The sequence below is a fragment of the Pleurodeles waltl genome, chromosome 4_2 (genome assembly GCF_031143425.1).
Source record: "Pleurodeles waltl isolate 20211129_DDA chromosome 4_2, aPleWal1.hap1.20221129, whole genome shotgun sequence".
Classification (NCBI taxonomy): Eukaryota; Metazoa; Chordata; class Amphibia; order Caudata; family Salamandridae; genus Pleurodeles; species Pleurodeles waltl.
Window position 1 is genome coordinate 498842829 of NC_090443.1, and position 27794 is coordinate 498870622.

Genomic DNA, 27794 nt, shown 5'->3' on the forward strand with positions numbered 1-27794 from the left:
GCCGTGAAATTGGGTACCAACTGTTCCTGTAGTGGAGTAACTTTCACCCTTGGAAAGAACAGCTATTCTACCACCAGATGCTCAACAGTATGGTTGAGGCAAAGGGCAGTGTTCAACTATTTTTGCTGCAGAAGCAGTGTGTGAACTATATTTCAACTCATGCCACCATCCACCAACAAAGCAGCCACCACTCCCATCCCCTGCAAACATAAAATGAAGGACACAATCATTTCACACAATCTAAAAATGATTTTATTCTATACAGAAATAATTACTATATTCACTTATTTATATAGATAACATATATTAAAATATATTTTACAGATCTTGGACCATGGTCTGCAAATTGTACTTGAATTTATAAGTAAATTACAATCAGTCTAAGGCACGTTCTTTCATTTAAGCGAAAGCAACCTGGGTGGCAATTTAGCCAAGTACAGGGAAAGTCTGTTAAAAATAGCATCATCCAGATTTTCCAGTTGCATGTTGCAGAAGGTAAAGCTTTTTTTTTTCTTTTTTCTTTTTACAAATCCTTCATTTTTTGGCATTAATCACCCACAAATTAAACTACAAGAGTTGTTTGCCTGTCTCGTGAGTAGCATCCAGCAAGAGTGTCAATTAGCAGGGGGCTCACTGGCTGCACAATGAAAATAACTCTTCTTAAATAGTGCGAAAAGGTTTGGTTGCGCTTGCCGTGGCCACCTGTAACGCCATTTTTATTACACAAGTACAAGCAAAAACTGAACATTAGAGACACGCCCAAAAATAAAGTGTGTTTGTACAACAGATGGTACAATTGGATATAAGAATGCTAAAAACAAGGTCGACTTTGGACAATAAAAAAATGTAAACATTGTTATAATTTAGAGATGCTCACTCTTGTGAGCTTCCAGGAAACAAAAATGAAGAGCGACTCCTGTAAAAGTCACCTCGTTCTGACTGAGACTCCTCGGCTGCTGCCATAATTTAGTTATAGTGAGGCACAAGCATGAGTGGTGTTAAGTTACCACCATGCTGCAAAACATTTTAGCATGAGACAAGCCCAAGTCTGCCCCTGCCTAGTATTCTAAACCGAGTAGTACTTGTAGCAAAGATACCTCATGTGCCAAAAGTAAGTCAGGCCTTATTAAACGCTCTGCTTTACTAACCCGGGTAACCACAAAATTCATAGTTGCACTTGCCTACATTAGGGGCAAACAACTAAGGGCCAGATGTAGGAAACGTTTAGTGAGTCGCAAACGGCAAAAATTGCCGTTTGCGACTCGCTAAACGCGTTTCCCAATGCAGAAATGCATATTGCGAGTCGGTACTGACTCGCAATATGCATTTCAGAATCGCAAGTAGGAAGGGGTGTTCCCTTCCTATTTGCGAGTCTGAGTGGTATGCAATACCATTTGCGACGGCGTACGCGGTCGCAAATGGTATCGCAGTTACCATCCACTTCAAGTGGATGGTAACCCACTCGCAAATTGGAAGGGGTCCCCATGGGACCCCTTCCACTTTGTGAATGGACCCAAAAATATTTTTTCAGGGCAGGGAGTGGTCCCAGGGACCACTCCCTGCCCTGAAAAAATACCGAAACTAAAGGTTTCATTTTTTTTTTTAAGTGCAGCTCGTTTTCCTTTAAGGAAAACGGGCTACACTTAAAAAAAAAAAAAAAAAAAACTGCTTTATTGAAAGCAGTCACGAACATGGAGGTCTGCTGACGACAGCAGGCCTCCATGTTTGCGAGTGCCTATAGTCGCTATAGGGCCGCAATTTGCGACCCACCTCATGAATATTCATGAGGTGGGTCATTGCGACCCCATAGCGAGTTGCAGTCGGTGTCTGAGACACCGTACTGCATACCAATTTGCGAGCTGCAAATTGCGAGTCGCATGGACTCGCACTTTGCACCTCGCAAATTTTTAAGTTGCTACATCTGGCCCTTAGTTCCTTTCGGGCTAGAGCCATGTCTTATTTTGAAGAGGACCAGAGCCAAATGAGTGATTATGTGAATTGCGTGTGAATTTACACTAAGAGGACCAAAATCAGGCATAGATTCTGCCAAGTTGAACAAGACTGGACTCTCCAAACAAGTGTGCAACATGTTGGAATGTTGGGTGCAGTGTCTAGTTAGTTACCTAGTCTGTGGGCTGTCGTTATCTGAGTGGTTTCCCTGACGTCTGACGGGGATCTCGGTACACAATTATCCTTGGCCTAAGGGGGCATATACTTCTTTAAAAAACATGTTCCTCCACTAGTTAGCTCAACAAAAGCTCTTCCCCTTGCTCTTAATAATTAAAAAATATTGCATGAGCATTTTTCTTCAGATTAGTGAAGACATGCCAGTGTTTGAACCAAAAGTGCAGCGTGAAGATACAGCAGAGGCAAAGGTGCAAAATAAACTCGCACCTTGCTTCCTAATAAGATAGTTAACCTTTTGCTTTGCACCTTTCGCTCTCTAATGAACCTACAAGTTGACAATCCTCTGATGTGTCTCATGTATTTTTCTGACAAATGGAAAACAACCTGAGTCTGGAAAATACCAATGAAAACATCTGCCACAAAAAATATTTTTACTTGGAAACTGAAACAGTATGTAAAACATTTATAGCAGGTGATAATTGTTGTAAAAAACATTGAATGAGCCCTAAAGAAAGAGAAACGTTTCAAGGGGTCAAAGCCACCCTAGATGGTTCCGTGGGTGGAGAAGCCCTGCTATTTATGGTTAAAAACTATATTTGAGTTTTAGGGACATGCGACTGGGAAGAAGGTTTACATTTTCAACACCTGGCAGTGCTCTAGCAGCACAAGCCAGGAGTAGGCCAATGTGGCATGGGGGGAGGGAGGTGGAAGGGGGCGTCGTTCTCAAATAACCTATACAGCCTATCATTACACAATCCAATCCTGCTGAATATTAGAAGTCTAGGTAGGGAACTGGCTACAGCAAGAATGTAGATGCTAAAGCTTTTCAGCAATCACGATTCAAACAAGTTATAAGGAGCAATAAAAAAACATGGCTACATTTGAGAAAAAGACATGTGGAAGTCTGGTTCGGGACCAGTAGTAACAAAAAATGCTGCAATAACTTTCAAACTATCCTAAGCTGTGTAACAGGGCAGCTGGAGACGAGGCTGATATTGTGAGATGTGGAAAAAAGCATTAAGCTTAATAACTATATGCAAACATACCTAACTATTAAATTATTTGTCTTTTCTCTCTCATGGCAAGAATACAAAAAATGGGAAAATGCTTTGAATCCAAAGTCTGGTAAGACAGAAACATTTCCAGTGATCACAAACACATACCTGACGATTTCACCACAGAATTGAAGCATGTTCTTCATATCGCTCCAAACTTTTCACAGGGGTTAGAGACGGAAAACGAGAGATGGCTCTGCGGTGTAGAAAATAACTGCGACATAGCCCAGCTGACTTGGGTGCCTTGGCCGTTGACAATACCAGGCCTTGAGAATCCAGACAGGGAATCATGAAATGGAGGGACTTATGCGATTTCTATTACAAAATTAACTTTTTGTGTCAAAGTCCCTTACAGACACTTGGGACAACTCAGACAAAACCCTAAGTCATGCAACTTGCACTGGGCTCTATGCTAGCCCAATTTAGTCTATTAAGGAAAAGGGTTTATCTTGAGCACCTTTTCAATGATTCAAAGTGTAAACTTTCACATTGTATAGCGAACCCAATCCATTCTGAAGATGGCCAAGATCTGTTGGGTACCTTGGAACAAGTGTGTTCCACACAAAGTCTCTCGTTGTGCACAAGTCCTGTTCATCGCACTCGTCTGCTAAACACAAAAAAAACAGATCTTTGATGCTTAGACTTTAACATAGGAGTGCAAGACAGGAATAATTATGAAAACCATGCATACCCATTGGCTTTATGATAGTCTAGTAACCTGGATATCATGCACAAAGAGGCTGCAAAAGGGGCGGACGTCCAGTCTTCCAGAACGTTGATGGGATGATCTCCCAGGCATTTTAGGATTCGCCATGCCGTTTTCCCCCAACACAAATGTATGGCTTTTCACACTACATGAAAAACACAAACGTGCATCACAAGTGAGGCACTGGAAACCCACATACCAAGGGCAGTTCTGTGGTTGGTCTTTGATGTGTTATTTCAGCAGCTAACATGTTTGGAGAATATAGGATTTAAACTTTTTGGAGGAAGGTAGACCTTCATTAAAGGGAAGTGCTGCAGTCTCCTTCTTCTGCGACAGTCTCTTCTTGTTCGGCAGCTTTCAACTTGGTAAGGGCTGCATGAATCCGGAAGAGTGTCCGTGATTCCATCGAGTAATTCTTATAGTTGTTTCTGGAAAATGTACATTTAGAGAACCTTGGTAAGAAAGCGTAAACCAACAAGGTAATTGTACATGAAGACCCACAAACGCCTATTTTCTGAAGTTTCGACCATATGGAATACAGTCTTACGAACTGGACGGGAAGTCAGATTATGACCTGAATCACCCCTTTTACTGGTTGCAGTTTTTACAACGAACCTAACTAGCTCACAGTGCTTGAATCCAGTTTATTCTAATCCATTTTTAGTGGCATTCAGCAGTCTCCAAACGAATCACAACTCCTCATAGTAACTGGAAAACCCTCATCTTCAACCCAATTGCCTTCCTTCAAATGCAGACCTCTGTCCTCCACATTCCAATGTGACCACAGACCTTGCACCCGCCTATTGTTTCTCAAGGACTCAACTGTCACAACCCATTTTGCATTATTAGCTCAGGTCCAATAGTTCCGTTACTCAATAATCTCCATTAGGAAAATAAAGTAGTTACTTAACAGCCGTCTGGTGTATCCAGTTCTGCGGGTTGTGAAACCTTGCAACAAGTCCAGTTGAGTGAGAAGAGAAAAACAATTGTGTGCTATGTAGCACTAAATGAATATCCTCTCAAAACACAGTGAACTTACTTGGCCTGTTTCAGAATGTGAATGGCCTCCTCACCACGACCTTGCTGCATGTAGAGAAGGCTCAGTTCAAGCAGAGCGTTGGGGATCAAGTAGTGGTCATATTTTATCTTCTTCTCACTGCACCAAGAGGAAAGGGTGGAAAAGAGGTCATTTATCATCGTATACACAGACTCTAATTTCGATCAATCCATACCTCTGCCCACCCAGCACCGTGTCAGCCCCTGACCAAACTTAATTCACACAGACACAAGTGAGTTCAATGAAAATGGCAGCTATTTTTGACCTTCAAGTGTGCAACGTGGTACCATATCCAGAAACCAGGTACTCCTATTTGTTTTATTTTAAAGTGTTCAAGTGGAATCAGTATATGTGTTACCAAGGGCTATATGGTTAATTCTATGGCAGGAACGGAGGCGAGGATTATGCAGATCTTTCTTCACTCTTTATTATACAGCAGGTTCAAAGATCAACAAAAAACAAAACTGAACCACAAGTCCCATGAGTGCGTTGCCATGACAACTGTAGAACACCGGCTCCGTTAACATACGAGTATAAATGTCCACCGCACGTCATATCCCCCTCTTTCTTCATTGCTCAGAGGACAGATAAATGCTTTTCTGCTCTCTGCACGCCTGTGTTTGAAGTGTGTTTTTGGCTTTGACAGTGTTTTCTCGATCGCGCTTACAAGCGGCAGTATTGTTATAGCAACCTGGTTGCTAGGACACGTTACTGCGGCGCAGGAGGCTCCTTTTGAAGCTCGAGCGTTTGAGTGCAGTGGCGCATCGGGCCCTCTAGAGGGCGTGCATCCTTTTTTTCTTTGCGCGTTTCGTTGCGCATGAGTCACTTTGCGCTCGGCGCTTCGGGATTTCAGCGTGCTAGGGGTTTTAAGAGCTCAGGCTCTTTTTTAACCCCTCCAACCCCCCAATAAACACTGTGTTGCGGTCAGTGTACACCCCGGAGCGGGAAGTCACTCCTGATTAATTATTTCACGTGCTAAGTGGGCCCTATACATATATTTTAAGGTCTTGCACCTAGTGGGCCTATTGGACAGGCTTGGGGGGGGCTACCCTATTATTTTTGGGTGTGATCTGTCCTTATCCTCGGGGTCCCAGTATGCAGCCCGCACAAGAGCATGACTCTTTCCCTATCATGTCCCCTGGTGAGGGCCCTTCTCATCGCGTCCTGCCCCCAGGGGTGGACGTGTTGCTGTTGCAGGCTATTGCGCAGGCTCTCGCTCCCATCAAGGAGAGCGTGGCGCAGCTTGTGGAGCACGTTTCCAGAGGGCCGGGCATGTTTGGGATGATGGGGGTTGCACCTGGTGCTTCTCCCAAGGCATCACGCAAGTGCGCTTCGGGACAGGTTGGGGATCTTGACCCCCTTTCTGAGGTACCCTACAAGAGTGCGTGCGTGCAAACTACTCTACCCTGCCGGGAGGGTTCTCTACCCGGAGCAATCGGTGGGAAGCTCCACCATAAATTGGACCTCCTTGTGGGGTCACAACTGGGCTTAGCAGGGGATTCCGAGGGAGACTCTTCCTCGGTTGAGGAAGTTGAATCTGGCTGTCCCAGGCGTCCAGCTGCCTCATTGCCGGATACTCAGGATCCCGGTGATTCTGATTCTGACATGTTTCAGCCAGAAGGGATATATCACCCTCGCTCCTCAGAATGGCGCCCGGATGGCAAGGTGGCTGACTACGTGGCGAGCAAGATCCGCCAGCCTTTAGATAAAGAGGTTCGGGCCAGGTTGAAGGCAGTGTCCACGTCCTACCCTGCCTGACAAGGTGGCGGGCACCCCAGAGATTGATCCCAAGATGTGCACCTTTTTTGCTAAGTACATAAGGGATACTAAGAAGGGGATAGACCGGTCCTGGCAGGCGTGCCAGGACAAGCTCCTAGACGTGGTAGGGCCTCTGACCCAAATCATTCAGTTGGCAGAACGCGCCAAGCAGTCAAGTACACCACTTCAAACCGAGGTTGGGGCAGGATGGGCACAGAGGGCTATTTGTCTTCTTGGCAACGCCAATTGTGCCATCTCGGCTGAGAGGCGCCGCTCCTTGTTGATTAAAATAGACCCTATGTTAGGGGCCATTTCGTCTTTGGAGGCGGGGGCCCAAGGCCAATTGTTTGGAGATCCATTCGTAAAGAAGCTCGGAAAATTTGTGGCCACTTTTTTGGCCCTCGATAAGGCTCAGTCCTCGATAAAAAAAGATTTTTCCGGGCAAGTTTTTGGGTGGGGCCGGATGAGGCAAGGGTCACTCTTCCGGCCGCCAGCCCAAACAAGGCCCTACGCCCTACAGGCAGTCAGGTTGGCGAGACGGCCGCCAAGGAACCTTCTTCACCAACAGGGGAAAGGGAGAGGCAGAGCGTGTAGGATCGCCAGAGGAGCTTCCAATGCCCCAGGAGCACTTTGGGTAAGGAGTACCACTTTTTCCCCTCTAGAATTGGGAAGAAGGTTGCGCCTGTTCAAACGGAACTGGGAACTCATAACCTCCAATGCGTGGGTGCTACAGACGGTATCGGGTTTCCACAGAGTTTTGGGGAACCCCGGTTCAGCAGGATCTTCCCGGACCCTTAAGATTTTCAGCTTCAGATGCCGCTCTTATAGACGCAGAGGTTCCGGAACTGCTGAGCAAAGGGGCCATTTGTATTTCCTCTCTTCACCCTAGAGAGTTCATCAGCAACCTGTTTCTCGTGGAGGAAAAGGACAAAGGTTTCCGTCCGGTGATCAACCTTCATTCCTTCAACGATTGCGTTGTTTACCGGCACTTCAAGATGGAGGGTATTCACATGCTTCGGGATATCCTCCTGCTGGGAGATTGGATGGTCCGTCTGGACCGCAAGGATGCCTATTTAACGGTTCCCATCTTTCCCCCTCATTGTATATTCCTGCAGTGTCTTTGGCGGGGTCAAGTGTTCGAATTCACCTCTCTCCCGTTTGGACTATCGTCAGCCCCTTGGTGTTTTACCAAGTTACTCAAACCGGTAGTAGAGTTCCTTCGCTCTCGGGGGGTTCGCCTCATCATTTACCTGGACGATATACTTCTGATGGATCAATCCAGGTCACAACTATTATCCAACACGAACAAGACTATTGTTCTTCTACAGGACCTGGGGTTTGTCATCAACCAACAGAAATCCGATCTGCTGCCTTCGCAGACAATGGTTTTTATGGGGTTCCTCATAGACTCCCAGGCCGCATCTCTCAGTCTCCCGCTGCAGAAGATCTCCAAGATCAAGAAGGAGTTGCAGATAGTTCTGAGGCGCGACAGAATTTTGTTACGTCAGTTAGCCCGAGTGGTGGGGTTACTTTCCTCGTCGATCCAGACCATTTTTCCAGGCCCCCTTCATTACAGGGCTTTGCTGCGGCTCAAGGCTCATCACCTGCGCCACGGGCTAACTTATTCAGAGCTGATTTCTCTCAATTCGGAGGCAAGGATGGAGTTACAATGGTGGTTGGACCACTTGGAGGCATGGAATGGCAGGGCCATCTTCGGGTCCTACCCCGACCTAGTCAGAGTCGGATGCCAGCCTACACGGATGGGGAGCTCGCTGCGGAGATGTGTCCTTCGGGGGACGTTGGACCCCACAGGAACTCAATATGCATATCAATTGCCTAGAGCTGATATCGGGCTTGTTTGCAATCAAATCCTTGACTATGGACCGTGTCTCATGCGTGGTTCTCCTTCGGATGGACAACGTATCAGCGGTCCAATAGATCAACCGTCTGGGGGGCCCTAGCGGATCTGGCAAAGGATTTTTGGCACTTTTGCCTGGCGCACCAGATCTCGGTCACGGCGGAGTATCTGTCCAGCTCCCAAAACGCTCTTGTGGATTGGAACTCCAGATTCCTTCGAAACTCCAGCGATTGGAAGCTGGATCCAACGATTTTCAGGGCGATTATGACTCGGTGGGGTCCCTGCACGGTGGACCTCTTTGCGTCCAGGTGGAACACCCAACTTCCCCGGTACTTCAGCTGGTGTCCAGATCCGGGGGCGGAGGCAGTAGACGCGTTCCTTCAGGACTGGAGCCAGATTCGGGGTTACGCCTTTCCCCCCTTCCTGCTGATTTCCAGGGTGTCAGCCCAAGTCCGTCGTCAGGAAGCGACCATGATTCTAGTGACGCCCCTATTGCGCTCCCAGGCTTGGTTCCCCACTCTTCTGGAACTCTCATGCGACTTTCCTCTTCGGCTTCCAGCATCCTCTTTGATCCTTTGGGATCCGCTGGGCCAGTTCCATCCTCTGGTCCTCCAGGGCATCTGCATCTGGTGGCCTGAAAGATTTGAGGACTCGCTAGTTGGATCACAGACTTTCGCGAGAAGCTCAGGGTTTCATCGCCCAGGCCTGGGCTCCAGGTACTGGCAAGCGATACAGATCGGCTTGGTCTCGATGGGCTCGCTGGTGTAAGGACAGGCATACAGATCCTATGGGGGCCCACGTTACTGACATCCTCAATTTCCTAGCGGAACTGGCAGCAGCTGGCCTGTCATTGCACAGTGAATTCTTTCTGCTCGGCTATTTCGGCGGGTCACCCCCTTTTGGATAATCAACCGGTGGGAGCTCATCCCTGGGTGTGTAAACTTTTTAAAGGCATCAGGCTTTCCCATCCTCCGGAACCAAGATATTCAGAATTATGGGATGTCAATCTGGTTTTAGGTCTTTTTTCATAGTGGCAGGATAATCTTCTTCTGCCCAGGAAGGAGTTGTCAGCTAAACTAGCGATGTTGCTGTGCCTCATTTCTTGCAAAAGGGTTTCAGACGTCAGAGCTCTGGATGTGTCAGGTAGAGTGTTTTCTCCAGAGGGCGTAACCTTTACAGTGGCCCATAGAACCAAATGTAATACCAGGTCGGTATCTTATCCGGCGTTCCCTTTTGCTCCTAAACTGTGCGTTCTACGTTGCTTGAAGGAGTATGAGGAGATACCTGCGGTTTTTCGTCCTGTGGGCGAAGACCAAGTGTTGATTGCGATCAAGAAGCCCTTTAAAGCGGTTTCTTCCTCTACCATTGTGTGCTGGATCTGATGGATCCTAGCAGAAGCCAGTATTGACATACGTGTTTTTGGTGCCCATTCGACAAGAGGTGCCATGGCCTCCAAAGCGGTCCACATTGGCGGTAGGTTGGAGGACATCATGAATGCGGCGGATTGGTCCTCGGAGTCTGTTTTTAAAAGATTTTACTTCAAACCGATCCATGAGGCGGCTTCCTTGGTGGTGAGTAAGCTTTAAACTTGCATAATCCTCACCTCCGGTCCTGCCATAGAATGCAAAATTTCCTAGCTAACGTGAAGGAAAGTTTCAATTCTATTAAGGACATGGAGGCGAGGATTATCCCTCCCCACACGTATTCTGTGTACTACCCACCCAGAATCTATGGTTTGGATTTGGTACAATGGTGGTATTCTTATTATTTATATATGCATGCTCTCATGTACTGATTGTTATTCATATTACTAGTATATTCATGCTCTCATGTATGGTATTGCACTTGTAGTGATTGATGATGTTGACAATGTTCCATCGTTGTTTCCCATAACTGCAGTTTTTGCTTACAGTGATTCAGGACATATTTTGTCTGATTATGTTTTCGTGTCTACATGACTTATGTTTGGTATGTTTCTCATAGGAACAGAGGCAGCGGCCACTTGAAGAGTTGGAGGTCCCTTCGCAGTGAAGTCAAGGGGGATAGGACGTGCGGTGGACATTTATACTCATATGTTAATGGAGCCGGTGTTCTACGGTTGTCATGGCAGTGCACTAATGGGACTTGTGGTTCAGTTTTGTTGAACTTTGAACCTGCTATATAATAAAGAGTGAAGAAAGATCTGCATAATCCTCGCCTCCGTGTCCTTAACAGAATTGAAACTTTCCTTCACGTTAGCTAGGAAATTTCTGATTCTCATAAGATTCCAGCACTGGTCTTCAGAAGGGCATACTCGACAACCATCGCCATAAGAGGGTGGAGTTGAGGAACTTGGTTGACACAGGCTTACATAGATGAAAACTAGGGATGTCGAAGTTGTTCTTGCCAGCCTGGTAATAGTCAGACAAAGGCTTCACTGAACTTAAACTTTCCATCTACTTAACCTGTCTATTGAGAGCACCACCCTCTGCTGCACTACACTGATTTTCTTTACCCGCCTAGAAGACTAAAAGAAAACTGCATAACATTTCAGGATGACCAGAGGCACCTCATATCCCTTCTTCCTGTAAGCCGAAAGTACAGTTTGCAATTTCAGCAGACATCTGTCACATCAATTCCCTCTGTTCATAAACTGCCTAGGAAATCTGATGCCCATGATCAATTCCCCACATTTGCTGATCATGGTTGTGAATAGAATTCTGGGAGTCCCCTGGCTCAGACAAATTATTTTCCATCCTATTTGCTATGTCAAGGAGGTACCATAATATTGGAGTGTGTATCCATTCTCCCAGAGAAACACAACCTAATCATCAAGGGACCTAGGCCACCTTCCATCTTATACTCCTCTACTTATAGCCCTCTGAGGGGATTGACATGCATGTATTGTTTTACAAATTCCAACAATATTGAATAATAAAATTCCTAGCAGCACTCTGGGGCAGGCAGGCGGCTGGGATTTGTGAGTTAGCTTAGGCTCCTTTTCAACCTAATTAGTCTTCAGTGTTGGGAATCATCGCACATAGAATGAATTCCTCTGCACCCTATGTTGAAAACTCTCCTAGGACAACTGAATGGCATGATGCGCTTGTAGTACCAGTACAGTCATGAGGATCTAGAGACTGAGAGACACCATGGCAGACCATGGGAGGATCGTGATGGCAACAGGGCAGATGAGAGAAGGAGCTTAGAACACATGGACAAACAGAGGAACTTGTGTAAAATGGATGGACAGTGGGAGAAGCATGTAGCACAAGGACAGAGTGTATGAGGATTTTTAGGCATATTGTCAGAGTGTGAAAAGGCTGATGCACCGGGACAGACAGCAGGAGTATGGGGCATTTCGGCAGGTGGTGCGACAATCTTGGGGACAGATATTGTGATTTAATCCAATTACTGTTGATTTCCTCCTCTTCTAACCCAAGCCTAAGAACAGAAACAATACCTCTCTATTGAACTTTCTGATGTGTGAGGCTATTCTCCATCTTCACCACCTTCATTAAATCATTAGATTTCACATTAGACTCTACCCTCACCATCATCCATCCAGTGTCTAAATCCACAAACTTCCTCCTCTGACCAGAAGAACAGTTTGGGGACCTTGGAGCACATGGGTAGTAAGAGTTAACAGCTGGATATACATTACGTTAAGTGTGTGTTGCACAATTAGAATGTGAAGTGCTTGGGGCAAAAGTTGGTGGGGCTCAATGCACAAACTAAATCCCTCCTACTCTCATCCAAACCTAGAAACAATTTCAATTCCACCCCACTGAGTATTCTGACACTGGATGACTACTCTCCATTTTCTTCACTTTCAGTTAAATTGTTGGGTTTCACCTTAGACTCTACCCTCATCCCCTAAACCAAACAAACTGGCTATTTCTGCAAACTTCTTCCTCCACGGAGTCGAAAATGTTAGGCTTTTATTTTCCAGAGACTATTTGAAAACTGCAATCTAAGTATTAGTCCTCTCCAGACTAGACTTCAATTATGCTATTTTAGCGGGTGCCTCCCAAACCACTTAAGTCAACCTTATCCAGTGGAGCTCTTCTAGTCAATGAAGCAAAATAAAATTAAACAGCATCACGCTGATTTTATGATTTGCATCCCTATTAGAATCGTTTTCAAGCTGTGCTGTGTCACCTATAAAACCTTAAATGTGAGAAAAAACAACTACCCAGTCAGGCCTCTCACCTTCTCGGGTGGCCAAGCGGATCAACGACTTTGCTGCACCCTTCATCCGACATGTCCTTGTTTCAAACTTGCATGCACAGAATATTATTTTCCTGGAGGTGGCACTGCTGCTTAGAGTGTGCTGTACCCAGATAGTAAGCCCATGGTACTCTTATTTGGGAAACATCCAAAAACTCACTCTTGAGCTTCGTCATGAACCAGACTAATCTCCTTGCTCCTTTATTATGCTATCCATTCAGACCCAGTTTCATGCTAATCTTCTTCGGATTATAAATTCTCCATCTTTCCTTCCACTAATAGTTATAATGAATACGCAAGTCTGTTACAATGTCACTCCTTTTCTAGTTAATTTACTTCAAATTAAAATAACCGTGGCACGCATGGAAAGACAGTGTGAGGAGGTGAGACCGAAGGAATGAATGGGGAACTGAGGAGCAGGTACAGAGTAGGGCAGTGTTTCCCAACCTGTGGGTCGCAATACACTGATGGGTTGGGAGCCAATCTTTGGCAGGTTGCAAACGTCCTGGAATTAACTACAGATACCTTTAAATTGTGCATCTTTCTTGCACATTTGCTGCACAGCAAGACAGAGGTCAAATGTCAGGCTTCTGACAAAATGCTACTTATTTATTTTTACCTTGGGGTTGGTGTTTACAAACTTGTCTCACTTTGCAGTCAGAGAAAGAAAAGCAAAGTGAAGTGAATTATGTGACTGTCTTGCTGAGATACTGGGTGTGTGAAAGGAAAGGCTTTAGGATGTCATTTTTTGCAACACACAACAAAATGTAAATACCTGTAAATTAACTGTACACATTCAGCAGTTAGAGGTAAGAAAGGAAAAAATAAGCACTTTTTTGTAACTCTGAGATGGGATAGAAGCAAAGATTTTAATAGGATTAAAACAAATCAAGACATTTGAAACTTAATTTCTACACTATCATTTGTGTGCAATTTAGTTTTATTGGTAAATCTGTATATGCGTGGAAATATAGTTGCCATGTCAGCACTATGGAAAATGCATTGTCTATAAATGACACTGTGCTACAACACTATACTTCAGTCCCATTAAAGGTTTGTTCTAGAAATTGGGCCATGGATCTAAAAAGAATGGGGAGCACTGGAGTAGGGTGTTGAGAACAGAGAGAGTATGGAGTTTGAAACACATTAACATGAAAGTTTCCTCTGCTTTCGAACTCCAACGTCTCAAACATTGCCTGCACATAATTTACACCTGGATGCCTTTTGCCTACCTGAAGTGCAACCCAGCCAATACACAATTCCTGTTATTTATCAAGAACAACAAACAGTACAAACCTGGCTCAATGGCATGAACCTTTACAGCTTCAAAACACAATTTCCACTGAATGCCATACTGGGATTCACCCTGAACACCAACCTCACCCTCAAGGAACACTTTGTAGAAGAACAAAGGCAACCTGTTACCAGATCTCTGTTCTAATGAGAGAAGAAATAAGTTACTTACCTGTAACTGTAATTCTCCAGTAATGGAAGCTTCTTAGATTCACATGCTTGAATACTTCCCCGTCGTCGAGATGGGAGTCCCTGGGGGAATATAAAAAACTAGGCCTGAAAATGTATGTACACAATACATGGACTAGGCCTCAACAGAATAACTTATCAGTCGTTTTGTAAAATAGACACAAATTCAAACTTGAACCAAGCAGATTGCCTCACCCCCTTAGAACCTCCTGTGAGGAGCTGCCTTCCCTCAGATTTTCTGAGCATAAGTGCTGTAATAACAAAGAACACTGAGAAAAGAGAGAAGGTGAGATCCCCCTGGGAGGCGGTGGGCTGCATGTGAATCTATGAAAGCTTCCAATACTGGAGAACTACAGTTACAGGTAAGTAACTTATTTCTTACTCCAGTATTGGAACTTTCATAGATTCACATGCTTGAAAAAGAGTAGCAAGCAGTACCTAAAACAGTTTCTGTATTAACAAAGACTGACCATCTCATTATCAGAGAACGTTAGCATTAGACAGTTAAATGCAAGGCAATAAAAGTAAACCTTTTTAAACATAAATGAATATGCATGAGAGGTACACTAATAGTGAACAGAAAATGTGATATTATAACAGAAGCGGATGGTAGGAAACAAACAGCTCAGCTTATCTGAACAAATGTCTAAGGACTGCTTGACCCACCGCAGCATCACAGAGCATTTCAGCATCCAGGCAGTAATGCTTCGTAGAGGCGTTTGTTGTGCTCCACGTGGCTGCTCGACAGATGTCTGGCAGAGATACCCCAGAGAAGAGTGCAAAGGAAGTAGACACTGCCCTGGTAGAATGTGCACGAACCTTAGCGTCCAGGGGTCGACCAGCCTTCTGATGACAAAAGGCTATCGCGCTTGAGGTCCATCTAGCAATGGTTTGTTTGGTAAAAAGATGCCCTCTTCTGTGCACACTAAATGCTACAAATAGTGAATTTGACTTCCGGATCGAGGATGTTAACTGCAAATAAAATTTAAGGCATCGTTTGACATCCAAGAAATGCAGTGATCTTTCTGCCCCTGTCTGAGGCCGTGGAAAGTCTTTAGCACTACTGGCTCATTAATGTGGATGTCAGATGGTACTTTGGGGATAAATTTAGGGTTTGTCCTTAAGATGTCTATCATCTGCAAACTTCATAAAAGGTTCCTGGACGGTAAAGGCTTGGATCTCGTTTACTCTATGAGCAGGTGTTAACGCTAAGAGGAGCGCTACCTTCCAGGTGAGATACTTAATGTCTGACTTATGAATAGGTTCGAATGGTTCCTTCATCAGCTGACCCAGGACCGTATTCAGTTGCCAAATTGGAGGAGGTAGTTTGACAGGAGAAAAGGATCGCAACAACCCCTTTCATGAACTGCTTGATAAGCTGATGGGACCAGAGGGATGGTCCCTTGGATAGTCGTCTATATCTGGAGATGGCAGCTAGGTGAACCTTAATAGATGCATGCGCGAGACCAGACCGCGCCAGATGGAGAAGATACAGTAAGACCTGCTCTGGAGCAGATGAACGCTATTCGTAGCGCACCATAAACAAAACCTTTTCCATTTTAAGGTGTACGTTTTTCTAGTGCTATCAGCACGTGCTTTGGCTAAAATGGTTTGACAGTCAACAGGAATATTCAGATGTCGGAACTCATTGAACTCAGGAGCCAAACAAAAAATTGTGAGAAACTTGGGATTTGGATGTCTGACTTGGCCCTGGGTGAAGGTGAGCAGCTCCGGTATAGGTGCTAACCTGATGGGAGGAAGACAGCAACAGAAGCTTTGTGTACGACGGTTGACGTGGCCAGGCTGGAGCAATTAGAATTATCTGGCAGGGCTCTGATTTTATCTTGTTGATTACCTGTGGAAGAAGAGGTATCGGAGGAAAGGCATAGGCATAAATCCTTGACCATGCTATTGAAAGGGCATTTCCCCACAACCCTGGTTGGTGATGCCAGCTTGCATAAAACCGGGATTTTGCGTTCTGTGATGTCGCAAAGAGGTCCAGGTTTGGTGTTTCCCACTTGCGAAATATTGTGTCCAGCGTTGTCTGGTTTAGTTCCCACTAATGTGAAGATGTGCCTAGCCTGCTTGGTGAGTCTGCTGTGGTGTTGCTCACTCCTGGAAGATGTTCTGCTCGTATGTGCACTGAATTCTGAATGCACCAGGTCCAAATGACTTGAGCTTCTGTGGACAGAAAATGAGACCGAGTTCCTCCTTGTTTGTTTATGTAGTGCATGGTGGTTGTATTGTCCGTCCGGACAAGCATTGATGAACCTCGGATTCTCGGCAGAAAAGCCTGCAGTGCCAGGTACACAGCTCTGAGCTCAAGGAGGTTGATGTGCAGAGTAGCACGAGAGTGGGGCCACCTGCCACTGCCTTGAAGATCTTGTAGACGTGCACCCCATCCCTCCATCGAAGCATCCGTTGTAATCGTAAACAGAGGGACCTGAGCCAAGAATTCTAGACCCTCGGAGATGTTTGCTGGTGTTGACCACCAATGGATGGAGTCAACCATCTTTGCCGTTATCTGTATGATGTCCCCAAAGGAACCCTGCGTCTGCTTCCACTGTTTGTCAAGCTCTTCCTGAAGAGGGTGCATCCGAAGGCAACAGTGTGGAACTAGATAGAGACAGGATGATATCATCCCCAGTAATGATTTGAACTTGCGAACTGAAAGAAACTTTTTTCTTTGAATTGTATTTGCTAGGGTCAGAAGCTTGAGTTGACATTCCTCGGCTGGGAATGCCTTCACTAGAGTCGTGTCCAATATAGCACCCAGAAAAACTATTCTTCTGGTAGGCTGTAGTTGGGACTTGTCTCTGTTGAGAGTGAGACCTAGTTGCTGGAAGAGACGTAACGTGGTCTTGAGAGTGGCATAGGGTAGAGATGTCTGGAGCCTTTAGCAACCAGTCGTCCAGATATGGAATATCTGGTGTTTGAGATGTCTCAGATATGCTGCAACAGGAGCTAAGCATTTTGTGAAAATCCGGGAGCGGATTTGAGTCCGAAGGGTAGCACTTTGAATTGAAAGTGCCAGCCGGCTACCATGAATCTTAAAAGATTTCTGTGTTTGGGGTGGAATGGGTATGTGGAAGTAAGCATCCTGCAGATCTAGGGAAGCCATGAAATCGCCTCTGTTGAGAAGCTGCAGGACATCCTTCAATGTCACCATACGGAAGGATTGCCTCTTGAGATATTTGTTGAGCTGTCTCAGATCCAGGATGGGTCTCAACAAACAAGACTTCTTTCTGATGAGGAAGACGCAAGAATAGAAACCGCTTCCTTTTTGCGAAGAAGGGACTACCTCTATCTCCCTTTTGGATAACATGACATCTATCTCCAAGAGGGGAAGATGTAGATGTTGTTGACGGGAAGGTGGAGTCTCTGGAGGCATGCAAGTGCACTCTAGGAGGTGACCATAAGTTATTATATCTAGAACCTACCTGTCGTTCGTTATCTGCCGCCAACTTTGCAGGTGATGAGTCAAGGAAGGAGAGGTAGCCGTCCCCTGGGGGTTGTCATTGTCTACATGTGGCGTCCTTAGACTGTCTCCCCGAATTTCCTCTAGGAGGAGGCCTGTTGTATGCCACCGTCAGAGGTTGCCTCTGGTGGTACTGGGGTCTGGAAGATTGGTACTGGGAGAAGTAGGTTGGAGATCTAAAAGATTGGTAGCCACCTAAAAAGGAAGAGTGCCCTCTACCCCTCGCTCCTCGAAAGGGTGTGCGCTTATACTGCAGCGACCCCAAAGACCTGGCAGTATCAGTACCCGCTTTAATTGCCCGAAGAGCATTGTCTACATGCTTACCAAACAGGTCTTGGCCATCCTAAGGGAGGACCAGGATCTTTGTTTGGACATCCGGCCTAATATTTGTGGCCTTAAGCCATCCTTGACGTCTTAAGACGGGTGAACCAGCCAGTAGCTAAAACCCCATTGCTGCAATGTCAAGAGCGCAGTCAATCACCTCTGCAGACGCCGCTGACCTTCCATGAGGATCTTTCTTGATTCTGGCATGCTGAAAACCGGAAGATCATCAACAGAGTGGGAGATGTCTGACCACAGCTGTCGTACCTTCCCAGGAGCGCCAGGGAATTTGCAGCACGGACCACAGTGGCGGATACAGAAGAAAACCTCTTACAGATGTTGTCAAGGCGCCTTTCGTCTTTGTCAGAAGGTGCCTAAAGAGGTGCTGAAGGGTTCCTAGAGCATCTCGGGTAGCCTGAGAAACCACTGAGTCAGGTTTTGGATGACCCACCAGGCAAGCAGGAGCATCCTTTGTCACTTTATATTTTTTGTCCAGCTTTGGTACTACCTCTGGCACTGTCGCTGGGTTCTTCATAATTTTAAGTCCCTGATTCCAGACATGGTCAATAATAGGGATTGTCCTGACCTATTTCCTGTGCGGCTCTTTAAAGTCGTGTAAAAAGCAGTCCTGCTGCGTAGATGGCACTTGCAGCTCAAACCTCGCCGCCGCTTTTTCCAAGAGGTTATGAAAAGAGACAATATCCTCAGGAGGAGACTCAACTGCCATTGGACCGGAGAAGGGGGTGCAGGGAGCACGTCATCATCGCAGTTCTCCTGGTCTGAAAGAACTTCCCCTTCCTCAGCTGCCTCATCCAAAGAGGCCTGGACTTGGGGGCTCTGTGGAGCCTGAGGAGCAATTGGTGGTGCCGCAGGAAAAACTGGGGGAGGTGCTGGAGTAGCTGGAGCAGTCACTGTTGGCGTGGGATCCTTCCCCAACTGAGGATGGAAGCGCTCTCTATAATCTGCCAGCATGGCCTGGAGATCGGAAACAAGACCAGAAGGCAAGCATACCATTCCCTGTTGTTGCTGTGGGACTGGGTCATAATACTGCTGTCCATAAGAGAAGTCATCATCCGAGTACTCCTGACATTTAACGTGCAACTGCGAAGGACTCCAGGCCACCCCAGTGCATCCTGATCTGAGTCTTCGTCATCATCACCATCCAAAAACCTAGATGGCAAGAGCCTTGACACCTTGCTTGGTGATGTGACAGACGGTGTCAAATGAGACTTTGTGAGCCTTTTGAGAGGAGTATGCTGTGCAGATTGATACAAAGGCAATATAGATGGTCTTTGTCACTTTGTTGGAAACATTTTAATAGTTGAAGACAAGAAACCAGATGTCGTCGATGGGGGCGTCGACGATACCGTTGTCACGGGAAACATCGTCAACAGTGTAGTCGACGATGGTAGAACCGCCAACAGAAGCGTCGTCAACAGAGGCGTCATCAACGAGGGCATCGTTGACGGGGGCACTGTCGACAGGAGCGTCATTGTAAGATCAATTGTCGACTGGAGTGTCGTCGGAGAGAAAAGCGTCGACGAGATGGGGCACCCTGTCGACGAGGATGATAACGTCGACGACGAAGATCCTGCAGCCGTCGACATTGAAATAGTGATTATAACCAGCGTCACCGATGAACAGTCATCGATGAGAGTACCGTCGACGGTGCTCAACTAGGCTTCTTAAATCTGTGGAGAACCTTACGAGGCAGAGTAGCCGGTTCAGAGGCAGTCTTTTTAGCTGATTTTCTGAGGGTTTCTGTGCCTGCTTTCTTTTTCTGTGGAGGGCTATGACTCTTAGAAGAGGCCCCTGCTGCCTTTTGTGCCATTTTCTTAGGTGGCTCCTGAATCTCCAAGCTTTCCTGTTTTCCTGGAGAAATAGAGGAGAGGCACTGTCCTCATCAGAGGCAGAGGGTCCAGTCTTACCCCTCTGAAGCCACAACAGCAGGCGACCCTCTCTGTCTTTCAATTTCCTACATATTTTGCAGTCCTTTGTCTTGTGGCTGGGATACAGGCAATAAAGACATTCCTCATGTGGATCCTCCACATATAATCTTTTCTTCAAACACGAGGCACAGGATCTAAAAAGGCCTTTCCTTGGTGTCTCTGACATGGCAGCCAGTTTGAAACACCAGAGAAGAAAAGAAATGTCCAAAAGCTGAAGTAGTAGATCTTCTGAGAAGAAATATTGAGCAGAGCTCAAAGGAGACTCCTCAGCACAACGTGCGGTGGAAAATCTGAGGAAAGGCAGCTCCTCACAAGAGGTTCTAAGGGGGTGAGGCAATATGATTGGTTCAAGTTTGAGTTTGGGTCTATTTTACAAAACTATGAGAGGTTATTCTATTGAGGCCTAGTCCATGTATTGTGTACATATATTTTCAGGCCTAGTTTTTCATATTCCACCGGGGACTCCCATCTCGACGACCGGGAAGTATTCAAGTATGTGAATCTATGAAAGTTCCAACACTGGAGTAAATTATTTTTACTAGAAAACTACTTCAGAAGCTCTTGTTCAAGCCCTGATACTCACGCATCTGGATGGTGGTAACACTGTGCTCCATGGCCTTCCAGACTCCACACTTGTGTCCCTTAAGGGCATCCTACACACAAAAGCATGTCACATCCAGGATCTGAATAAACACAATCACACCACCACCATCCTGATGTATCTCCATTAGCTTCCCATGCCGGCTGGCACCGTCTTCAAAACCAACTGCATCACTTAGAAAGTCATCATTAACAGCACCCCTGCTTAACTTGCAGATACGCTCACAATTTCTCTTGGTTCTAGGCACACCTGCGGCCAGGACACCAAGACACCATGAGCAGAATAAGAAATGTAAAAACAGAAAAATAAGGTAGCAGGCCTTTTACATCTATGTAGCCAGGAACCAGAGGAAAATTCCTGTACCCATCAGGATTGCCCCAATGCTGTTCTAATTTAGGAAAGAATTACACTTCTCTTTATAGAGCACTACATCAGAATGCATTAACTGTTCATAACCCAGCTACCTTTTCTATCACTGATTGACATTATGCTTGACTGGACCTCGTAAACCGCCCTGCTGCCTTTTGCTATGTTCACACTTCATAAATACCATATACATGCGTGAACAGCAGGAGTTTACCATAAAGAACTTCAACCTGCAATGCTCAATGTTTCATAGGCACTAAAACCGGTTGTATGATGAAACCATGCATGCCACAACCACGCATGACTGAACAACGCTGTCGAAACAACGACTGCATTGTTTCCACGCATGCCTTTACAATGATTTTTCGTTGTAAAGGCATGTGTGGAAACGGCATGCATGGTTGTCGCAAGCCACCCCCCACCCTAAAAACAGAAGTACCCTGACCCCACCACCCTTAAAAACTACCCCGATCGCCCCCACCCACCCTGAGCCCTAAAACCGACCCCCAAAAATAAAACAATCCAAACCCTAAAAACAAAATGACCCAGCCGCTAAAAACAGAAGTACCCCGACTCCCCACCTTTAATAACTACCCTGATACCCCCCACCCACCCTGAGTCCTAAACCGACCCCCACCACCCAAAAATACAACTCCCCAACCCCTAGGAACAAAGTTACTCCGACCCCCCCACCCCTCTAAAAACCCGACCCCTGCCTGCCCCGAATACAAAATTACTCCGCCCCCCACCCACCCTAAATACAAAATTACCCCAACCCCCATCCCTAAAAACCCAGCCCGCCCTAAATACAAAATTACTCCAACCCCCCACCCTTGCCCCTAAAAACCCAACCCCCCCACCTGCCCTGAATACAAAATTACCCCAACCCCCACCCCTAAAAACTCGCTCCCACCCCCTAAATACAAAATTACCCTGACTACCCACCCCAGGCCCTAAAAACAAAATAACCCCTAGTACCGACCCCCCCTACCCCTTACAAAAAAATAAATAACCTAACCACCGCAGCCCCTTCACCCCCACCCCTAAAAACTACCCCCAACCCTGCCCCAGTCCCACTTACCTGTCTGCGTCCTCTCCCGATGGATCTTCCTTTTTCTCTGCCTTCACTACGCATGTGTGTTGTTCAGCACATGTGTGGTTAAGGCAAAGAAGAAGGCCTGCGTTGTTCAAGCAAGCACTGTTACGCTTGCGTGAACAACGCAGGCGTGGTTCCGGATGCGTTGTTTCAGATCGTTCGCACTAAAACCTTGGGGCATATTTATACTCTGTTTTTGCTGGATATGTGTCTTTTTTTTTTTACGCAAATCCGGAACAAACTTGACTCCATATTTATATTTTGACACTTTACCGGTCTAGCGTCAAAATATTGGAGTTAACATAATTTTTGTACTGTGAAAACCTACCTTGCATCAATGAGATGCAAGGTAGGCGATCCCGGGCAAAAAGTGACTCCAAAGCCTTAGCGCCTTATTTATCCTCCCGTGCAAAAATCACACACGGGAGGAGGAGGGCTTTAAATAATGGCTCTAAGCCTGTTTAGTGCCATTATTAAACGCCTGCGTCAGGGCAGGCGTTAGGGGACCTGTGGGCTCATTTCCATGGTCGGAGATCATGGAAGCAGTCCACAGGTGAACTTCCCTGCCCCCAGGGACACCCCCAGCCACAGCCACCCACACCTGGAGGACACGTAAGGATGAGGGGACCCATCCTAGGTAAGTACAGGTAAGTTTTGATTTTTTTTTTAAGTGCCATGGGGGGGTCTAACTCTGGCCCCTACATGGCACTGTGCCCAGTGGGCATGCCCATGGGACATAAGTCCCCTGGGCATGGCCATTAGGCAGGGGGGGCATGACTCCTGTCTTTACTAAGACAGGAGTCATGTCCATGGGGGTTGTGCGTCCAAAAATGATGCTAGTCAGGTTAGAATCATATTTCTGACTCTAACCTGACTAGAGCCATTCTTTGACGCACAACGTCCTGTTTCCCCTACGCCTCCCCCACCCAGTTAGCGTCATTTATTTTGATGCTATCCGGGCCTTACCACCAGCTAGCATCATTACTTAAATATGACGCCTGGCTGGCGTCCAGGAATGGTGCTAGCTGGCACTAAACTTTTTGACGCAAACCTGTGCTAACGCAGGTTTGCGTCAAAAAGTATAAATCAGAGCCCTAGTGCCTAGATGCGATGCAGCTCAGTATGCATAACATAAAACATGCAGTCAGTTTACAATACCCTTTCACACTGAAAATGGCACGTTAACCAGAGGTATGCGATGGTGGTGTATGAAAATGAAGGCAGGGTCCACCTATTGAATGGGGGGCATCTGGCAATAGTCTATTAATTTACTTCTTCAGTCAGTTGTAGGTCACCACCCCTGCCAACTATCAATTGCAGAGCCGAAAACTGCAACAAAGTTACACATGCCCCCAGACCAAGTTATCTTGGGGACTCCTCTTACCAGCAAGCTGTGACTCTTTTGTAACATAGGCTAATACTTTGTTGATCTGGTTCTTATTTCGTCATTGTTAGCACGGGCATTGTTTATTGGGAGAATATCTTGTATATTAAGATACTCTCAGAAGCTGTGAAAACAAACGAACAAAAATATAATAAAAAAAATATTCCATACCAAAAAGCAGAGTTATCCCTCGTCTTTGAGGCATTTTGAACCATGTGCTATGAGTCTACTCCCCCTATTTCCCTAGGGCATCTTCGCAAGCAATAGTGGCAATGCCCAGCAGTGATTCATATATTTGTACAGATTTGACCTCCTGAAAATGCATTCCAGTACTAGGATCGAGAACGGGAGGTGGTTCGGTGGATCACTGCACAAGATGACTCGCACACAGGGGGGGGTGGGGGGCTGAAGCGACCGCTCCCCTGTTCAGGAGGTATAAATGGAGAAGTTATTAGTAAATTGAATTAAAGAAAGCTAGTTCACTGAAATCAAATCCCCCAGCTGACTGCGGGTCCCAAGAGCACGCTGGAATCTGCCCCTGACCCATAGAAACTTTGACATGACCCGAATTTACACAGTCCCATTGGCCCCCATGGATCGTGGGCCACGAAGGGGGCCTCGTGCCTTACACTCCTGACTCCAGCTCTATTCTCACCTCTGTTGGATGTAGTTGAAGCACTGCTCGGCTTGGGCGGTGCGTCCAAGGTGTTTCAAGCACAGACCTTTCATGAGCAGCACAGAGCAGCAGTCGTCGTGCAGGTATTCGTTAGCTGTCAAGAAGAAAAAGACCGGAATTGATTAATTCCCATGGCATTCCTTAATCTTTCAGCTGTGAGCATGGCTCTAAAATGGTTGGCAGCAGTAGGATATCAAATTTTAAACATCGTTCAACACCTTTCCTCCTACCCCAAACGCACATGTGCCCTCCTTCAAAACCAAGAGGCGCCATTCAGACATGTTCCCTCCAATACCCCCACTGCTGCCATACTGTGACCGTTCGCTATGAATCACTGCTAGTTTCTGCCAGCAGCCGCTGGCATGTGCCCCTTTGTCAAAACGTAGGCTCACTATGCCAGGAAACACGGTGTCATACCCTGACTAACCACTCGATGTCCCCACTGCACCACGTTTGCAGTTTCTTTACTGGGTCATTTCATTTTCCTTTTCATTAGATTTTTTAAAAATTGTTTCAAAAGAAGAAACATGCTGAGGAAATGAGCTCAATCAAGGACTTATCAGAATATCAGTAGTGGAATATGGACAAAGAGCTGTCAGAAAGGAATAGACTGCAAGGAACAACTCGGGTCGGCTGGTGGCACATTGTGGTGTGTATAATCAAATGAATAGGTACGGTTGAGATGGGCTAGGGAGGAGACACTGCGAGTAGAGCAATCGCACGAGACAGCCCTGACCAGTAAACCACACCCCTATATCTGTATGTAAAAGGCCGCTTTAATGAAACAGGTGAGTGCCACATCATAAACAACTTGCCTCACAAATTTTAGGGAACGTTTCACTATACATGTAAAATAAATCCAACAACCAACGCTCCACTATCTTAAACCCAAATTTAGGGCCAGATTTAACAGAAAATAACGGTGTGTGTTGATGCGCCAAATTTGGCAGCATCACCCACCGTCAGTTTCAAAACGCAGGGATGCGCCGTATTTACAAGAATACGGTACACCCCTGTGTTTTCCCCCTATGCCGGCGCTAAATTTGCTACAATGTGTCAATGCTGCGACCCTTGCACCATAGTGCAAGGATGGCTGCATTTAGGGAGAGATTATTTTTGTGCAGGAAGGAACACCTTCCTGCGTAAAAACAAACTTAAATGGCAATTTGCGCAGCACACATAGAAAGAGCAAAAAACGAGGAAAAATGAAATCATTTCTCCTTGTTGCGCCATGCTAACGTCACCCCTGGGGTGGCGTTAGATTTTGGCACTGACTTAGGTTTACGAAAACTCATAAATCTGAGGCAGCGTCAAAATTCAATGGGTGTTGCTGTGGCACAACCACAGCAACACCCATTACATGCCCCTTCCCTGCAAACTGCTGCTTGTGAAGGGGCAGTATTTACAAGGTGGCGTTCAGCCACAAAAAGTGGCTTAACATCACCTTGTAAATACGGTACAGGGCATTGTGCCACTAGAGCGTCAGAAAAAGTGATGCCCCAGTGGCTATAGGGGCTCTTAAATATGCCCCTTATTCTCTCAAATGTTCTTCCTAAAACCATCTCCCCACTTTCTGCTTCCTAAAAACCATTGCCCCACTTTCTGCTTCCTAAAAACCATCTACCCACTTTCATAGGCACAATGTAATTACTCTGGCCTTCCTGGCCAACAGCCCTTGACTAACTTGTTGAACTTGCCATAACAATATCGGAATAGAATTCTCCCTTGATCCCGCACCCTGTTCCTTCCCTCGAGCTAATCAGCCTGACCAGTAGAGAGACAACCTTGTTAGCAAAAACGTACCTAAAAAAAGACAGCTTGCCAAATTCATAGCATCTGCTCATCAGCCACAATTTAAGGTAATCATCAATTTAACTCAAGGCATTCCAACCAGGCACGAAAAACAAATATCATGTAACCAGGGATTTTGCTGCCACAGCTTTTTTTGCATAATAATGGATTTGCTGCATTTGGCACATAATCTGGTGCATACTCTACAGATTTCAACAAAAAAATGTTTCTAGCTTAAGCAGATCAAAGTTACTAAAAACATTGCAACCTCTGTTTGCGAAAAGTGGAAGGCTCGTTGCAAAGGTTATCTGGTCATCCAACAGTTGCTTATTTCTGTATTTGGTTGTTAAATTGGAACTAACGAGTTGAAATATTTGCCCAGAAAGTACTACCATGTGTAAAAATAAAAAATAATGAATACTATCACAAAAGTGTGCCACATTATGATGCATAATTAGCCTTTTTTGCTGCATAATTTAGTCAACACTACCGCATAATCTAGTGCTTCCCTTCGGCGTAATTCCAGGGACCCTGCATATAACCTCAGTCCCACCTACAGCAGTCCACAGACAGCACCACACGTTTGAACAGCCCTTGAGAAACAGGTCTTTCTTCACTTCCCCAAGCCTCAATGCAGTTCTTAATGGTAGAAGTTCAACTGAAGTTAAAGGGGTTTCTTATGATCTTTTCTGGCCATATGCAGTGAATTTCTTCTCATTTTAGTCAGCAGACTTGCTGAGAAAGTCACAGAGAGCAGCCACATTAGTTTCAATGGTGCAGGAATCTGGCCATTTTAAACTAGTTTGTTTTCGATTCTGTGGAATTGACAGATTACTTTCCACAACTGTCAGAAGGATGGTGTTTAAGTGCCATTGTCTTTCTATTTGTGATCACTATGGTGCACTGTTTCGAACATAATGACACTGGAGTCGACTTACTTAGTAGTCAAACCTATAAAATAAAACCCAGTTACAGCGCCCGTTCGTGTCAGTCGGCCTATAACCGCAGAGGCAGAGAGTGCACGTGATCTAACTGGTGCTGGTAAAAAAAGAAGAGCTATTATGTAGCTTTTCATCTTCAAGCAGGGTCATTACAAATAACCAAGTGTTGCGTCTATTGTGGTAGAGTTCTAATAAAACAAAGGTCCATGTTTGCTTTCTTGAACATCCATCCAACGTATCTCCGGAAAATTTACATAGCACTTCAAAACTCTAAAAATAAGAGCATGGGCTGTTTTTTTAGAGCAAGCCGAGGTGCCTAAATCTAGCCTCTGTGCATCTGGACAATGAATTCTAGCCCACATAATATGTTCCCTCTAGGAGGATGGTTATGGGGGCTTGTGTAAAGGATTAGTTCACTGTTTTAGCTGGGGCAATGTAATAAAGAAAATTCTCGTAGTAATCCTGAACTCAGTGTAATCGTGAAGCGGCGGTGTGGTAGCAACTGGCTCTTGTGCCTATGCATGACCAATATTTAATGAGAACCGCGAGCACTTACAACATTCTATGATGTGTGCGCAGCATGAACAACATCACTACACACTTCCTTACAAATAACAATAAATCATTTTAACACACAATCATTTAGATATTTGGGTGAATTAATCAGTCGACCTAATGGTGTTACACTGGAGCCAATATCAGATGCCTCGGGTTGTTGCACATTTGTAGCAGTGTTATCTGAACTGCATTCTTCCTGTGAGACATTTGCACGTTGTTTAGAAACAATGGTACAGTTATGTTTCCTGCTGGCAAATTCATCATTATCAATTATTTGAATGCAACTTCAATCTTTTGTCCTGTGCTCAATAAATATTTGGGACTCGACATACTCTGTAGTCCGCCTCTTTCCTTATTCTTCAGTTCAAATAGCTTTTCATC

The 27794-nt window shown here is 45.7% G+C and overlaps 1 protein-coding gene across 2 annotated transcripts in view; it reads right to left on the reverse strand.

Annotated features, from left to right (window-relative positions):
* Positions 1 to 229: 229 nt before the first annotated feature.
* Positions 230 to 27794, reverse strand: part of LOC138293005 (tetratricopeptide repeat protein 39A-like) — a 237501-nt gene continuing 209936 nt past the window's right edge. For both annotated transcript variants that reach the window (XM_069231963.1, XM_069231962.1), the window contains 3 exons: positions 24103 to 24217; positions 4928 to 5044; positions 230 to 4316 (listed from right to left, as the gene is read on the reverse strand). In XM_069231963.1, coding sequence (XP_069088064.1) covers positions 4187 to 4316; positions 4928 to 5044; positions 24103 to 24217 — 362 coding nt within the window. In that variant the 3' untranslated portion in view covers positions 230 to 4186. The remainder of the gene's footprint in view (positions 4317 to 4927; positions 5045 to 24102; positions 24218 to 27794) is intronic.